We start from the raw sequence: 18,888 nt of genomic DNA, 5'->3' as shown, positions 1-18,888 counted from the left end.
TCTTGTTTCATCAAATTGTTTTTCAATAATTTACCTTATTTTAAAAATTGGTCATATGTAGAACATTCTCTTGCGTATCGAATCAACTGGGATATATAAATTCCGTATGCAGGTGACGAAGGTATACATGTATTGCTGCATAAGTACGGGAAGTTGACGATAGAAAAGTTAAAGTTATCACGTTTATCACAGAGCTTGGTTGTTAGATTACCATTAACGTCGTTTTCAAGAAAAAAATATCCAAATATGATTCAAATATATCAGACTCTGTAGTATCTTTTATATCAAGCTCATCAGGATATATCTTATCGACATAAGAATGGAATTAAATGACCATTGTTAATTGACAAAACGTCGTCGATATATATCTAAATTTTGAATTTAAGGCCACAACAAGTGTTTGTTGATTTTAGTGAAATCTTGTGTTTTCAAATTGTCCAAAAGTTCCTCGGAATTTTTAAGCATCCACATCTGATTTACATCACTTCTTGAATATATTGCTGCACAGTGCTCTTGAAGTTTCTCCGTTCAAATTCATTTTGGTTCTTTGGAATATTAAATATTTTCAAAACTGACATATTGAAACTGATATTGCAAATCGAAGGTTTTTTAAACCTCCACTTTTAACATAAGAAAATGCAACTCAAACAACCAGTTTTTTTCTTTCTTTAACTCCGTGATGCATACTTGTAAATATGCATGAATCAAAGTCTTGGCTTTTTACATGTACATCATTGACGACTGCTTTTCTAATAAAAATGAAACTCATAAATTTACTTACCTGTCATTTGCAAAATTATTTTGTTAAAAAACACTCTGATTTTACACTTTGAAGTTGATATTGAAAGATGATCGAGTTTTTTATGAACAATATCTATGTGGTTTCATCCAACAATCTATTTGAAATTCCATCGGTACCAATTGCTCTCCTTTATTAGCAGACCTATTATTGTATTCATATAAAGCAGAATTTGTCCAAATTCTGTCACATGAAAAGAACATTTTCTGTGGCCTTCAACTCGACCATAAGATGTATATCGACGATTTACTATCAATAAACATTGGTTATTTCCATTCTTATGTCGATCCGATATATCACGATGAACTTGAAATGAAAAAGTATGACACATCTGTTTTATATTTGGATGGTTTATTTGAAAAAGAAATTAATGGTCATCTAACAACCAAAATTATGATAGACGTGATGACTATAACTTTTTTATCATAACTTTTCTTTCTTTTGCAATAATGAACATTCATCACCTGCATACGAGGTTGATACGATACGCAAGAGCATGCTCTATGTATAAACAATCTTTATAACGAATTTAATTATTGACAAACAAGACTATCAGCAGTCTAAAGTCATCATTTCGTAAGTTCTGTGGTTAATAAAATGACATTGTCAACAAATACAATTTATCATTAAGTCAAATGCTGACTGACGGTTTTCATGTTAGGCAATTATTAACAAATGTCTCGATCATAATAGGTATCACAAGGCCAGTGTGTCCAGTCGGCAGGGGATGCTCAATCCTCCATGGCACCTGATCCATCTCTGATATTTTGGAGGTTTGTGATTGCTCTGCACCAAATTTGTATTGTTGAAAGGACTTTTGAGCTTGAATTGTGTCCGTTATCTCCGTATACATGTATTTCTCTTCAGTAATTAAAATCCATTTGGACCTGAGATCAAAGATACACAGGATCCACAAATCAATATATTAATTTTGGGGATCCTTGGTCAACCTATTTCTATTTTTAATTTTTTTCTTTGTTTTATCAAGCAACCCATAATCCTTCTTAATACATTCAGGAAATTGTGTGCTTTATAATTTGTGAAGATTTATGTTAAGGCCCTGAGTCTATAGTAGATAGTCCTTTTAAGAATATCTCGCAAAAAATAACAAAAAAATCTTTTTTCAAACTATGCTATGCTTTATTTCAATAATATTTAAATGTCACTTCTTGTCCGAAGTTTTACATTTTGTAAAAGAGGTTCCATTTAGAGGCTAACCTTGCATGCACACTTCTTATCCGAAGATGTACATGTTGTAGAAGTACTTCCATTTGGAGGCTAAGCGACCAGGGGCGGCTGCAACACGTGAGCTCTTCCTATCAGATATAACAGCTTGCATACACACATCTTGGCCGCTGAACTTCTTTATCTGATCCAAAACAGACTTCGCTGACCAGGCGTAGTGAATCAAAACTACTGTCTCCGTTGTTACTAAACCTAATTTCTCCTGATAAAAGCTTTTGTTAATTTTGCCTTTTTCCTTCGGTACACTTGATGTTATAATATTTCTGTTGTCTTTCTCCAAATATTTGTCCCCTTTACAAAGTTTAAAAGCATGTCCGTTTTTCCCAGTCCATGATTCGGCCATTTTGTCGTAGACGATGACTACCCAATCCCTCCAGTAATATTTCTCAGAGTAAAACTTGTACAACCGGTTAGCAAACTGTGCGTTATCATCTTCTTTGAACTGTGCAGAAAGGTCCTTCATGTCTTGGAATTTCTGAGTTTCCCATTTACTAGTGACTTCTTCATCCACATCTTTTACTTTCTGTAGAACTTTCTTGATGTTGGTCTCCCATTCTTTTAGCTCCATTTTATAGCTTGCTTTTTTGTTCGTCAGCCTCAGATAAGCTAAGTTGACCTTCACAGCTATCATCAGAAGTCCGACGCATCCAGACATTACCTTCTGCATCTTCTTGCGATCATAATTTGTATATTCCATTGCTGCTTTTGGAATATTGTCTGTAAACGACTGCGTAGTCATAATGCCATTATAAATCTTTTTAGCTGCACTAAGATAACTGGTTTTGAAGGCATTGATAAATCGAGATTTCTGGCCTTTTACTGCATCTTTAGGGGCTTTCATTAGCATGTGAAGCCGATACGATAAAGCGTTGACGTTTTGTTCTATTTCGGAAAACTGTGCCTTGAGAGCTTTTGATTTGATAAGATTTGTAACTTCTCCGAAAAGTCTTTCAACATTTCTGAAATTGGAATCGACCTTTGAAAATTGTTCTTTTAAGAAAGTGAGAGTTGGATCTTCTTGTTGTGGAAGAAACAAGGTTATTATGTCCATGAGTGGTCCAACTGCCGCCAGGAAAGGAGCGACTTTGCTCATGATCGTAGTGAACTTTGCAAGCACCTTTACGCCAGATACAATACCTGTAATAGCTTCAGTAGCTTCGATTCCTGTTTTTACAGCATCTGATGCCTCTTTGACGTCATCTCCTACGTCGGCTTGAAGATCAGAGATCAGAAAGAAGAGGAACAAAGGCAGAGACAAGCGGACAATCAACATGGTTTTAGGTCAGGGGGTCAGTAGTACAATAAACCTGAAACACAAAAAAGGTGACTTTAATCTTGTTCAATCTTATTGCAAGTTTAATTCTTTTTGCATGAAAACATATGCTTGTTTTTGGTTATAAGTGTAATTACATTTGTATATGATATTCATATCTGTAATTTAAAACATTTAACCAATTTTTACAAATTATCTATATTCAGCCGGGAAAATAATTGAAATTCAAATTTAGACACATTCATAATCAAGATCGTGAAGAATAAAAATATATCCTAGAAATAGTTGAGTAAACAACACATTTGATGACTAGAATCTTTTATTTTATTTAAAAGGATTTTGGGGGGATATTTTGTTAACAAATCCAAAGTAAAAGTTTGAATGAAAAATGGTAGAAAATGTTGTTGATTTCAAAACTGTGAAAAGGTCCATCCCTTTTTAAAGTTCGGGCAGTGTCTTCTCCTCAGTCTTGACATTGGTCTTGCTTTTGGTCCATTAATATTTGAAAACGAATTTAACTTCTCGGATACCTTATCCAAATGTTTATCATATGAACATTTTTTAACATTTAACATTTTAACATTTGTATTGAAGAAAACTCACGTTTTGAAATATACACATTATTTACAATAAACTTAAAAATAATTATAAGGAAGGAGAAAACCCGCGATTACTTTTTTATAACCAAATTTAAAGGTACTTGGACACAGATTTGAAGTTATTATTTTCTCTATAATATAACGACATATATATTTTAATAGTATTTCACACAAAAATTAATCAAAAATCTTATCTCATATAAAAGATATTAAAATTTCAAATTTTTTGGCGGGTTTGACCTTGCACTTTCACAAATTAATTTTATTCTTAATCCTTAGGAAAAGTGGCAATTTTGAAAAATATTAATACTATAATCCAGAAAATTCAGAGTAGACATGTTCGAAAGCAAAACAAACACACAATATATTGATAATCCGTGCAGTTGTGGTAAGCAGACTGTGACTATTGAACGCACCCGGTGAATTATAAACATAAACAATAACAAAACCCGTGCCATGTTTACAAAAACTGTGTGCATAATACGAGTGTGCTCGATTTGCTAAACTATGTACGCAACTCTTAGTTCGGAATGACGATACTTGTGAAGGAGTTTTGCTTTCTAACATTTCTTCTCTGAATAAAATTATTTTTCTGGATAAAACTTTTAATATTTCTCATTAATACACAACAAAATTACCACTTTTCCTTAGGATTAAGAATAACGTTAAAATTTGTGCAAGTGAAAGGATGTAAATCAAACCCACCAAAAAATTTGAAATTTTAATAACATTTAAATGAAATAAGACCTTTAATTAATTTTTGTGTGAAATGCTATTAAAATATATAAGTCGTAATATTATAGAGAAAAAATTGACTTCAAATCTGTGTCCAAGTACCTTTAAAGAATACAGCTCGTATAATTGCTAGTGTCGAAATATTTTGATTTTAAAATAGGATTGGAGAAGAGGGGGTTTAAAAGACTTACTTTTATGTACCTCCAAGTACCAAACCTGTCCATGTTCATATTTTCACCAACTTGTATTTATACTTGAGCCTTGTCGGCTTATTTCTCAGATGTTACAATGGCTTTGTTTAACTTCCGTAGAGATGCTGTCGAATAAGTTATATTAACAGAAAACAAATTATATTTGTTCTGTCTATTGTCAATTCATCTGTTTAATTTTTTACATTTATATATACAAACCGAAGTTAAAACGCTGCAGGTAAAATTTGATAAATTGTTAGGTGCTACCTAAATGTGTATACTCAGCTTTCCTCCTTAATTTATTCTCTTTGCCAAATAATTTTTGTTTATAAAAAGACCTTGGTAAGTAATTTATTTTTTGGATATATGGCCCATGTATGATTTTTGACAATGTTAATTTTCCTAGTTTGCGGAAGGAAACTCGAAATTTATACTTCTAGAGGAGCACAACGTACATTGTGCATGTATGTCTCTTTTTTTCAAATACATGTAGATACTGCATTGGAAATTCTTCTTACGGTTTGATCCGTAAGAAATTTAATCACCTATTTAATTAAACAAAGTTAAAGAATTGCCGTTTCTACATTTCGTTTTGTATACTAGTAATACATCGAACTGAATGCCTCTTTACATGTAAACTTTGTAACTTTTATGGACAAGAAATTGACAAACTTCACTTTCTTTGGATGATAAAGGAAATGTATTAGGGATTTCTGATACAAGTAAAGAGATAAAATTTTATTTTTATTTTTTGTACTTTTCTGGTACTTCTTCTATTGGTTGCTAAATAAGAAACCCATATCTAGCGCATGGCTCTGTATTTTAAAAATAGAGTATGTTTTCGGCATTCGTAGCTCTCTGGTCTTCATATATATACATCCCGGAGAGCTCGATTTTAGGTCATATGAGCTGAAAGCGCAAGTGAGCTTTTTCTGATAATATGTTGTCGATCTGTACACTTTTCACATTTTCAAGAACCACTAGGCAAATTATAACCAAAGTAGGTACAAAGCATCCTTGAAATCAAGTGAAGGGGGTTTAATTTGTTAACATAAAGGGTCAAGTCCCATAATAAGCCGAGATGGGATAAGGAAAAAATAGGGCGGGGTCCTAAAAAACATGAGAGAATTCTGGGAAAGTTAAAATTTAATTTGTTCAAATCATAGCCCCGGGGAAGGCTAGGCCATAAAAACTAAAACTCATGTGGAATCCAAGTTTAACTTTTACATCAACATGTTTAGGGAAAATCTATAAAAACCCTCGTCTAAAGAACTACATGTACAGAAAATCTGAAAGTAGTGTGAAAATACCCTTGGGTATTGTACACGTTGATTCTAATTTGTTCAAATTATAGAGAAGGGCCACATATACATAAAGCAATCTTTTTATAAACGTATTTTTATGTTTGCATTTTTTAAAAAAATCTTTTATTTGTTATATTTACATTTTTAACATTATTAAAATTTTATTAATATTTTTTGGCTTAAAAGATTATATCTATTTGCAATTCTTATCTATTAATTCCTACGAATATCAAGAGGCCCATGGGCCACATCGCTCACCTGAGCATATGGGCTAGTTAAAAAACACAAATCAACTTAGTATTGAAAAGCTGACTTGTTGGGGGAAGGGGATTTGAATTTTCTGTTACTTGAGTATGTCACTATATCAATAAAGCATACATGTATAATTAATTTTGCAATACTTGAAAAGAAGATTTATAAAGAATTTTCGAGCATATTACAACCCCATTGTGACCCCTCGCTAATACCCCGACCCCCGACCACCCACCCCCACCCCCACCCAACCCACGGGACATTCTCTGAAAAATTTGAATCTTCACTACTTGTAGATGCTTACATTTCAATTTGATTAAACAAAGCTTTCTGCTCTGGAGAAGATTTTTTCCTATATATTCTTATGCAAAACTTTGAGTCAACATTGTGGCCTCGAGCTAACCCGGGGGTCATGATTTGAACAAATTTGATTAAACACTGTCTGAGGATGCTTCCACTTGAGTTTCTTCTTTTTTGGTTCTGGAGGAGAAGATTTTTAAAGATTCCCCCTATATATTCCTAAGAAAAACTTTGATCAGCCATAATAGCCCTGCCCTAATCCCGGGGGTCATGATTTGAACAAACTTAGGATGCTTCCACATGAGTTTCATCTTTACTGGCCCAATGGTTCTGGAGAAGAAGATTTTTAAGATTTTTCCTTTACATTCCTATGTAAAACTTTGATCAGCCATTGTGGTCCCGCCCTAACCCCGGGGGTCATGATTTGAACAAAATTGAATTTACACTAACTGAGGATGCTTTCACATGAGTTTCATCTTTCCTGGCCCAATGGTTAAGGAGGAGAAGATTTTTAAAGATCTTTCCCATATATTCCTATGTAAAACTTTGATCAGCCATTGTGGCCCCGCCCTATCCCCGGGGGTCATGATTTGAACAAATCTGAATTTACACTACCTGAGGATGCTTCCACATGAGTTTCATCTTTCCTGGCCCTTTTCTGGAGAAAATTTTTGAAAGATACGTTAATTTTTCATTAATTCATAATTATCTCCCCTTGGAAGAGGGCTTGTCCCTTCATTTGAACAAAGTTGAATCCCCTTCACCCAAGGATGCTTTGTGGCAAGATTGGTAAAAATTGGCCCAGTGGTTCTTGAGAAGAAGTCGAAAATGTGAAAAGTTTACAGACAGACGGACGGACGGACGGACTACAGACAAATTGTGATCAGAAAAGCTCACTTAAGCTTTCAGCTCAGTTGAGCTAAAAAGTGATTTAATAGTCTTTGTTGAGCATTCCCCACTCGGCTCTATGATTTGAATTAAAATATTTAATACGTTATTTCTTAGTATATATTAATTTTCTTTTAGGGAATTTTTGGTTTACAAAGTATATCTAGCATGTCCTGTTAAAAACCTCCCGCTTTCTATTTTCCTGTTTTAATCTGATACCACATTTTTTTTTATTGATCAGGTATTATAGTACTGGCAACTTTATTCCTTCTGGTTTACATTTCTTCATATTTGCAGTTTGGAAACAAATATTTCACTTGTATCACTGTTTGAATTTATATTTCTATGTACTACATGTATTTTAGTTGCATGACATATAGTTATAGTTAAGGAGAGGATCTCGTAAGTTGAAAGAACTTGTTTCCAATCCTTTTTGATTTATTCAATAAAATAATTATTATGTTCAAAACAATCATGAATGACATCATATCTCTTGGTGTGTAATTGCTGTCTCATGTTCTAATTCTCGAGTTTCCGTGGCGGAGTGGTGTGATGTTCTGATTTTTATATCCATTCTAAAATTTAGAACATGGTGGGTTCACATAAATACAAGTAGATAAGAATGTTGTAAAACTGCAACTAAAAGATAACTATTATTTATTAGATTATTTTTCTTCCAGTGTGACGATCACATGCAGATAAGTACGTCTGCTGTTTATCACGTAATTTAATTTCTGTATATCTGTACTATGCAATAAATTCACATATTAGGACAAAATTATAGTTCAAGTACATATGGACCTATACCCTAGGTATATTCTCCAAGAGAGAATTCTGGTTCCACTTGATCAAGCCCCGAGACTGTAAACAGGAGCAGACTAGTATGTAGCACAGCAACAATAGTGATTTGGAAATGTAAAAATAAAAAGGACCTATCCATCCACCCACCCAAACCCCCCGAATTAATATAATGTGAGCCACCAAGAGAGATAACTCTAAATGCAACTCTTCCTTTTTTGTACAGCATAATTTGAGTATTTTTTTCGAAGCTAAAAGAATTTAATATGCAATAGGTCTAACATGACCACAGTTTCTTAGAAATTAATTTCAATTTAGTCTGACATTGTGAATACCAGGTAACTTATTTTATTTGCAACTGGATAATATTACATAATGTAAACATATTGCAATGGTGTATAGTATTACATACATGTAATGTAAACTTTTCAATTATGAACATAGATAATATTTTTTGATATATCTCAATTTTTTTGCAATCAGTTAGATCGAACTGTGCATGTAGTTTTATATCAATCAATCAAGAAAAAAAGTGAAAAAACATGGACAGATTTTGAATAGTTTTCAGGAAAATCAACACTTTTTTCACTGGGAAAACTTTCATAATACCTTGATAAATTCATACTTGTCATGGTGAGTAGGATACATATACATAAAGATGGCTATTACTGAATATAAATATCTGCAAATGAATAAAAAAAACAAGAGGCCCATGGGCCACATCGCTCACCTGAGAAGCTTTGACCATTCTGTTCTTTACCAGATTTCCCCCTCGTTATACATAATGCATCCCCACCCTACCCCACTGATCATAATTTAGACATTTTGAAATCTACACTACCCCATGATCCTTCAATGGGCAAATATGTTTCAGCTTTTTTGGCCCAGTGGTTCCCGAGAAGATTTTCAAAGATTTTTCCTATGTATTTCTATGTAAAACTTTGATTCCCTATAATGGCCCTGCCCTTCCCCCGGGGGTCATGATTCCTACAATTTAGAATTTACACTACCCCAGAATGCTTCCACATAAGTTTCACTTTTTCTGGCCCAGTGGTTCTTGAGAAGAAGATTTTCAAAGATTTTTCCTATATATTTCTATATAAACCTTTGATTCCCCATTGTGGCCCCACCCTTCCCCCGGGGGTCATTATTTGAACAATTGAGAATCTACATTATACCAGGATGCTTCCACATAAGTTTCAGCTTTTTTGGCCCAGTGGTTCATGAGATGAAGATTTTCAAAGATTTTTCCTATATATATATGTAAAACTTTGATTCTCTATAATGGCCCTGCCCTTCCCCCGGGGGTCATGATTCCTATAATTTAGAATTTACACTACCCCAGAATGCTTCCACATAAGTTTCACTTTTTCTGGCCCAGTGGTTCTTGAGAAGAAGATTTTCAAAGATTTTTCCTATATATTTCTATATAAAACTTTGATTCCCCATTGTGGCCCCGCCCTTCCCCCGGGGGTCATTATTTGAACAATTTAGAATCTACATTATACCAGGATTTTTCCACATAAGTTTCAGCTTTTCTGGCCCAGTGGTTCTTGAGAAGAAGATTTTCAAAGATTTTTCCTATATATTTCTATATAAAACTTTGATTCCCCATTGTGGCCCCGCCCTTACCCCAGGGGTCATGAATGAAACACTTTAGAATCTACACTACCCCAGGATGCTTCCCCATAAGTTTCAGCTTTACTGGCCCAGTGGTTCTTGAGAAGAAGATTTTTTAATGACCCCGCCCTATTTTTGTCTTTTCTTGATTATCTCCCCTTGCGAGGGGATATGTCCCTTCATTTTAACAATTTAAATTCCCCTTCACCCAAGGATGCTTTGTACCAAGTTTGGTCAAAATTGGCCCAGTGGTTCTTGAGAAGAAGTCGAAAATGTGAAAAGTTTACAGACGGACAGACAGACAGACGGACAGACAGACGGACGGACAGACAGACGGACGGACGACGGACAAAATGTGATCAGAAAAGCTCACTTGAGCCTTCGGCTCAGGTGACCTAATAAATGAACTGAATTTACAGGGCATTATAATGAATTTGAAGGTTACTTTTATAAAACAGACACCACATGAGATGTTTTGACAGCATTCATATAATTATTTAATGAGCATATTTTCCATTGATTGCTGCCATTGCATTATAAATAATTTAAATGAATACCATACATGATTTGAGATAAGCATGGTTTTATTCTCCATTTTTTCATTATACTAAGAGTATAGCTATGCTGAAATCACTGGGAATTTATAATACAGTCATGAGCATAGAGACAGAGTACTCACTAATGTAAACATTAACAACCTTTTAAATCAACTGTCATGTTCTAAATTTTGCATTTACTCCCAACCGGTACATTCAAAATTTAGAACATGACACAACAATTCAATATAACAATTATAGATTTCATATAATACTATACAATGATTACACACTTTAACTAAATCATTACATATTATATACATTAAATAAATCTCTTACTAGCAAAGCAATTCAACATTTAATGAAACTTTTTAGACAACCTAATTAAATTAGTGGTTCTGATACACTTTTGTTTTAATTTTATATCTGGTATTAGTCAGATTGAATTTTTACAAAAAGCGACAATTTTCCACAGGATAAAAGATCCTTTTAACCCTGTTTTAAAAAATTAAAGAAGATAACCATATATGTAAATATTTCATCCATGTTTTACAGTTAAGTCATTAAACATCCATCATTATCAACTTGACTCATTTTTGGACCTGTTAGATTTGTACTCCTGCACAATTTTCCTAATAAGAATATCCTGCTCTTCGAATATTTGAGCCAGTGTTTTCCTTCCTTTCTTGATGCTGTATAGTTGTTCTTCACACTCCCCGGTGAGCCCGAACCGATGACAGTTTTCCAGCCAGAGTTTGAACTGCACACATTCATCCCCTTGTATTCCTTGAGGGGAGGGGACGTTTACCAGACTGTCCAATATGTTAAGGCCCTGTACCCCCTGAATGCAGCTATCAGAAGAATCAAACGGTGCACAGTACCCACAATCCCCTTGGACTCCTTGGTGTGAAATTTCTTTTTCACTGTCAACTTTTCTTTTTTTCTTGATCTGTGAATAATTTCTGGCAATGTCTATAATGACCTGTTCCTGTTCTCGGAATACTTCAGACAGCGTTTTGCGACCAGACACGATGTGATTAGCCTGTTCATCACATCCAGGGAGTCCATAACGTTGACAACTCTCCATCCACAACCGAAAGTTAACACAGTCATCTCCCTGGATTCCTTGAGGGGTGGGGTCACTCGCACCTCTGCTATCTATCTGCACAGTGGCAGCTTGACTTGGATGCATTGCAGACACACTAAAATGTCGAAATGTTTGGTGAACAGCAGTATTAAGTCCAACATTTGTTGGTTTATAACATGACATTTGATTCACGGTCCTTGTCCATTGGTCAGCGATAGGACTGGGCTTCGGCCACAGGTCACCGCCTGTAGTGGACACACATGATATAGCTCTTTTTGATGCTGTGCATCGTACTTTTCCAGTAAAGTACTTGTTAACTGTCCCCACCAGATATTTTTCACCTCCTACCTTCCACATATTGCCTGTCAAACTGAATTCAACTCCCGTTCCATGTGCCCCACAGCTGATCACCGGACGATCAAATTCGTGTTTACAAATTTTCCCCGTGATCTTTGTCAACAAGACGCTTAATGCTTTGTAATGTCATATTTTAGGGCTAGGGATATTTTAAAGATAAAATACATACAAAAATGATGCAAAATCATTCTAGAATAATGAATAGTGTATATATCGTTTGTTATTAATAAAATACAAATATATTTTTTAAAAATATTTCATAGGATTTATTATAAATCATTCATACTCGCGATAGGTGTACTACAGCAGTGGCGGATCCAGAAAATTTTCAAAAGGGGGGGGGGGGCGACCAGTTTGAGGTCAGGGTAGGGGGCCCACAGCCACACCAAAATAACATTGATTTATTAAAAATTGTGTATTTTGGGGGCACGAAAGGGGGGCCCGGGCCCCCCTCTAAATCCGCCAGTGTACAGAAACGCACAGGAGACCTAAAAGCGTTGTGCACTCGTTAATCGCGTGATAAGAAATCTCCTAGTATTTTGTGTATTGCTATAAATAACTTTCGCTATTTTTTATTTATTTTTCAAGATAACATAAACTACACTGTTTTAAAAGATCACAATTATGAATAAACAAGAAGCCCATGGATCTTAACATGCTTAATTAGTGCAGTGAGAACAAAATGTAAACATTTCTTCAAATGGCTAAAATACATTATATTTTGATCAAAATTTAAGTCTTTATGATAAAGATACAATAAATATGCATAACTGAATGCATGTTGTGCATATATAATCTATACTTTTGCAGAAAAATGCTTTTGATATGCTCCTTAGAACTGCGCAGCTACAGAATTCAGCAAAGCCCTAAAAAATCCAAAAAAATATGTAAACTGTGCATTAATGTTCTCTCTACAACCATTTGTTGAGAAAATGTCTAAATTTTGCACTTTTAAATGATAATTTCAAGTTCAAAACAATGTATCGTTGTCTTCAAAAAGAGTGTAAAGAACCATGAAAGTAGTTCATGGATAGCAGCACGTGGTCTATTTTTAGCACAGAATTTTGTTTTCCAGACCTCTTGTTAATATGGAGGGACATAACAATCTTTAAATGTAGAAGAGAATTACAATTGCAAAATATTTCAAATAATATGAACACTTTTAAAAGAGGAAATGTGTTATAGTGTTTCTTGAAGTAATTTATTCTAAATAGTGTACGTATTGATATAAAAAAATCTTAAACTCCTTGATTCAAGTAAAGGAAAAATGAGCACCAACAAAGTTAAAAATTAAGAGTTTGTAAGTTTGCCACAGATAACTTATAATATCTATCAAAAGTTAAATTATCTACGGTGGTATATTTAGGACACGCAATTATTTTTTTTTAAATACCAGAAAAAAAATTATTTTGTGAAAACGAGATAATTATCTTGTGAAAACGAGATATTATCTTGTGAAAACGACTTATTATCTTGTGAAAACGAGATATTATCTTGTGAAAACGAGAATTATCTTGTGAAAACGACATCTTGTGAAATTATCTTGTGAAAACGACTTATTATATTATGTCGTTTTCACAAGATAATAAGTCGTTTTCACAAGATAATTATGTCGTTTTCACAAGATTATATCTCGTTTTCACAAGATAATATCTCGTTTTCACAAGATAATTATGTCGTTTTCACAAGATAATATCTCGTTTTCACAAGATAATACCTCGTTTTCACAAGATAATATCTCGTTTTCACAAGATAATTTCTCGTTTTCACAAGATATTATCTCGTTTTCACAAGATAATATCTCGTTTTCACAAGATAATAAGTCGTTTTCACAAGATAATATCTCGTTTTCAGAAGATAATTTCTCGTTTTCACAAGATAATTTTTTTCTGGTATTTTAAAAACAAATAATTGCGTGTCCTAAATATACCACCGTAATTATCACCATTAAAACACAAAGAAATTAAACACATAAAATCGATATGAATGACCTTGTTTTAGTACCTACTAGTACGAGGGGTGATCAAAAAGTTCGCGAACTTTCTCTATACATGTGTATCTACAAAACGACAATTCAGATTAGAAACAAATTTGTTGTACACATAGCCAAACACAAGTTCTATAAATAGCATATGCTGAATAAAGTTTTGCTCACAATGTGAAAATGACGTCATTATGCAGGTACTTGTGACGAAAAATGGTTGTCTCAGTGGAACTCGTTCAACAAACGACTAAAATATTTATGGTATATCTTAAAAATGCCTTTGAAGTAGCGTATAAGAATTTGTTCACAGTTTATTAAGACAAATGACTTCCTATAAATTCAATCAATGATTGGATAGATCGTTTTAGTGAAGAAAGGCAGATGGTTAAATATGATACTTGTTATGTTGCCCCGTGAAAGCAAGTTTGCATATGAAAAGGGATGTGTTTTTAATTAAGCAATATGCTATCAAAGACCTCCAATTTACACTTTGAAAAATACTCGAATATTTCAACAATTATATAACTATCAAATACCTAGGATATCGTTTACTTTTTGATCTCCCCTGGTATACTCTGTCAAATAAACATTTACAATTTTCATTACAGCAGAGCAACATTTGAAAAGGGATGAAATCATTCAGAGTGGGTTAGAAGATTTAATGAATAAAAATCTTGTTTTTCTATTTGCCCATTTTGTCAAAATTACAATTTTACAGAGTAAAGAAAAAAAATCAACATAATTAAATATTTTATACCATCTTTAAAATGACGTTTGGTGGTCCTCCCAACTCATGGAAAAATTATTGGGTCGGTATTTATAGGTGAGAAAAAAAATTCTTAAAATTTAAACATAATTGTTGACGGAAGAAAAAAAATATCGTGTAATGGGATGTAAAAAAAAAAATTGAGTCGGGAGAGAGGGCAACCAAATATTTTTATAACAAATAGTCTTATAAGGCTAGTACATGTTCCATGACATACTTAGTAATGCAAACTTTTTGAATCTTTAGCACTATTTAGAAAAACAAACAAACATAGGATTTTCGGGGGGGGGGGAAGCCTCTCACTTTTTTTTTTGCGATGATAGACATAGCATATGCAATGGACCTTTCTTTGCAAACATTGTGCTTGCTTCTAAATTTCAAAGAAACAAATCAATATATTTTATCAAGCTTCGTATGTTCAATGAGCGAGAGCTTACAACATTGTCAACATAATGAGACATGATGCGTTTTTATGTCCAAACATTACTCCATACAATGTGAGGGTCATTGCAAACAATCTAGCTATTTATGTGAGGTGCTTGAAGGTAATCTTATAACTGCCTATTGTTTCTATCTAACTGCTAAACAAAATAGACATATATACCAACTTTTCGAATGTAAGACATGTAATTAATATTTGTTTTTCATGCACCGCATATTGTTTAACATTTTCAAATTAAATGCTAAGCATCCTCCTTGCAGTGCACCATTTGAAAACAACTTCTATCGCCACAGAAAAAAGACCCGACGTAAACACATATGTTTAGGACATTTTTTATCTTTTTTCTTGAGTTTTAAAGAAACCAACAAATTATCAAGACTTGTACCATGAAAAATTAAATATAATCATGATAATAAACGCATCTATCCACAGCAGATATATGCACATGCCAACCACGTGCTCAGTGGAATGATATTATCAAGGAAATTCGAGCTGTAAACAGAACAGTTTTTCCCGATTTGCTGGAGTGGCGTTAAAATTGCGTTTTTTCATTAATCAGACGATGCAATGCAACAAATAAAAGTAGCAAGTAATATAACCTAATGATTATTACTTAGAAATTTCTTGTCTTGATGTTATTATGGTCGCATTTATTCCAAAATCAATGTTATTCGAACTCTGTGTGACAGAGGAATGGCGGACGAAATAAACACATGGCCTCAGGAAGACACCCATATGAAAAATCAAATTTTCAAGAATTATGGATAATGACAAGAAAAAAGCGAAACAAATGGTTGTAGCCATATTATCAATGAATCAAACTAACACCATTTTCAATGCATTTTTCATCTCGTGAATGCTGTAGCTGCGCAGTTCTAACATGATTAATTTCCTCCTAATTAAAACAAAATAAACTTAATTATTTATTAATTTTGGTCTCTAACAGTAGGTAATAAGTGCATTAGCACTTTGAGTAACTTTGGGCTAGTTTAGTAGAGTATAAAGCGCATTCTTGATATTTCTTATTTTACACCAGACTAGATCCAATATGGCTTGTACATCCCCCTTAAGCATGTTAAGATCTAAATTAATATCTGACAGGGACCTCTATACTAGCTAGGCTTAGAACATATAGGTACCTGATAATATTCGGCTTAATTAGCATGTTTCCATCTGGAAGTTGCAACTAATATAAGTACACCATAGAATTTCAGACAAAGTGCAAAAGAAAATGTTAACCGGACTTCGTAATATTTTTACTCAATCTCTACCCAGAGTTATCGTTGCACTTAATTATAGCGAAGCGAATGATAACTCCGGGTAGAGATTGATTTCTACCAGGGGCCTATATACACTAACTATAGTACTATACTTAGTGTATTTTATATATAGGTCCCTGTTTTTACAGGGACCTATAAAATATGACAAGTGTTAGAGTCAAAAACAACATAAAGTTAATAGCATTTTTTTATTGTTTAAAATATGTTGTTTTAATATAATCCTTTATTAGTCAGATCCTTCTTTCGTTCTTTCTTTCTTTTCGGGGGGGGGACTCAAAATAAATCACCACGTAATACGAAAACTTGGGGAATTAGAATTGAAGTTTTATAAGTACATGTACATGCATGCATGAACATGTATATGTATAATATCAACCCCATCACTAACACCAAAAGCCCTGGCATGGGCCGTTCTTGTTAGTTTTGGAAAAGACCCTTCCGCTTATCAAATGGACATGCATGCAACTTGTTTTGAATCCAGGTTCAGAGAAGATTTACAACAAGATGTGTTTGTGAAACACTGATGCCCCCGTATGGCAACATAGCGAAGGTTAAATTTTCTCAAAGGCAAAACAAACATATTGATACCCAAAGTAAGGCCTTCTCACAAGAAATACATATGAGAAATATAAAATCCTAGCACCACCTGTTAAAAAGTTATGGCCTACGTTAACTTGTTTTAAGGTAGGACAAACTCCGAGGTCAACGTCAAAAGGTCAAGGTTGTTGAAGGAAGAAAGAAATTTTATACTTGGCCATAACTTTTGAAAGGTTAGGGCTTCTATACTTCACATATGTAATCCTTGTGAGAAGACCCTTCATTGATACCAAGAACTTTGACCATTTGACCTTGACCGTGGATTTTGACATACTTAAAAGAAAACAATCCTTGACCATAAATTTTGAGGAGTAAGGCTAGTGTTTTCACACTTTTCATATTTAATCCTTGTGTCAAGACATAATTTTCTTTTGATATCAGGATTTTGACCCTTTGACCTTGACCTTGGAGTTGACCTACTTTTTAAAATTTTTAACCTTGGCCATAACTTTTGAATGGTTAGGGCTTGGGCTTCCATACTCCACATATATATTCTTTGTGGCAAGTCCTTTCATTGGATACCAATTACCTTGACCTTTTGACCTTGACCTTGGATATTTCCGTACTTATGAAAAAAAAACTTTAACCTTGGCCTACTTTTATATTTCACAATTGTATTTCCAGTGAGAATACCCTACTGTGGGTACCAGTATATTAAATTTGCATTTAAGAAAAGTTTAATCTTCGCTATGTTGCCATACGGAGGCATCAGTGTTTCAAAAACACATCTTGTTTTATGCTACATTGAGTGTGTTCAGACACATATCGGAAAAAATCTTTACATACACATATTACCGATACCGATACAGCCCCGCCTTAACACCAGAATTCCTCGTCCTGGGGCCATGGATTTCACTTTGGTAGAGGGTTCTGCCGCTCAGTGCACATATTACATGTACATACATGTACATTCATGCAAATAGTTTGCTTGATGATCCAAGAGTAAAAGAGTAGGAGAAAAATTTTATGAGAGAGAGAGAATAGACTGCGGTGAGAGTTTAGTGGGATGTTACATTTGTGTATACATATTAGTTACACTGCTTTGATTTCCTTTGATACCAATATCGTAACTTTCTCATCATCATAAAAATGCAGCGCTTCAAAATAGCAACGCCGTTTTTAACCTTTCTCACGCACACAAATTTAATTAAACAGTTGTACAAATTCAGAAAATATCAATAAATCTACATGATGAGTCCATAAACACAAGAATATGCAAAGAAAATATATTATGAGTTCAGAACTCAATATTTTAGACTTTTTGTTAGCTTTCTCACATGCAACGAAATTCCAATTGATTAACTATAAAGTCACTTTTATTACTTACATCATCTGGTCCTTTTGATTTTCAATAAAATATATTATTTTAAAAATCATACAATCACGTTTTCCTCAGTAGACCAATATGCGTTTACACGTAAATTTTGTATCTCCCTGAATTGCCTCTCAGCCCCCCATCTTACCCACTGATCTGAAGCAGTTAAAACTATCATTTAAACAAAACACGACAAAATGATATAGATTTAATACTTACACTGGGATACGTGTATATGTGGAACTTTAATCATTGTTGCGATCATTTTATGAGTACAGCATTACTGGACTTAACTGAGTTGCGCATGAAGGTTTTTTCTTGCATTATCTGATAGTTTTGTGGACAAAGATACGTTTCCAACCTTATTAATTAGGAAAACAGTTATATGAGGTATGTTGGGCGATATTAAATGTAAAGTCTAACATAGGAATGTACCTTGTACAGGAAAAAATCTTTAAAATCTTTTTAAAACAGAAAAGCCATGATTATTAATATTTATATGGAAGCATCCTCAAATGAT

General features: G+C 33.7%; 2 protein-coding genes across 2 annotated transcripts; both read right to left on the bottom strand.

The window, feature by feature from the left end:
- Positions 1-1,917: 1,917 nt before the first annotated feature.
- Positions 1,918-4,959, bottom strand: LOC134258767 (uncharacterized). Its single transcript, XM_062741350.1, has 2 exons — positions 4,843-4,959; positions 1,918-3,351 (listed from the first exon to the last, which is right to left on the bottom strand). The coding sequence occupies exon 2, from the start codon at positions 3,315-3,317 to the stop codon at positions 2,034-2,036; it is 1,284 nt and encodes a 427-aa protein (XP_062597334.1). The 5' UTR covers positions 3,318-3,351; positions 4,843-4,959; the 3' UTR covers positions 1,918-2,033.
- Positions 4,960-8,226: 3,267 nt separating this feature from the next.
- On the bottom strand, positions 8,227-18,737 carry LOC134258790 (uncharacterized; the record flags this gene model as incomplete). Its single annotated transcript, XM_062741381.1, has 2 exons — positions 8,227-12,109; positions 18,638-18,737. Coding segments are annotated over 2 exons (1,089 nt in total), but the record flags the coding sequence as incomplete, so codon positions are not given.
- Positions 18,738-18,888: the final 151 nt, after the last annotated feature.

Source organism: Saccostrea cucullata, unplaced genomic scaffold, assembly GCF_032062105.1.
Source record: "Saccostrea cucullata isolate Sc308-1 unplaced genomic scaffold, CSIRO_AGI_Scuc_v1 ctg27, whole genome shotgun sequence".
NCBI classification, from domain to species: domain Eukaryota; kingdom Metazoa; phylum Mollusca; class Bivalvia; order Ostreida; family Ostreidae; genus Saccostrea; species Saccostrea cuccullata.
This window is presented reverse-complemented; position numbering and strand designations above follow the sequence as displayed.

Bases quoted from the DNA above. Each gene is read 5' to 3' on its own strand.
- LOC134258767 (XM_062741350.1), bottom strand. From the start codon at position 3,317: ATGTTGATTGTCCGCTTGTCTCTGCCTTTGTTCCTCTTCTTTCTGATC.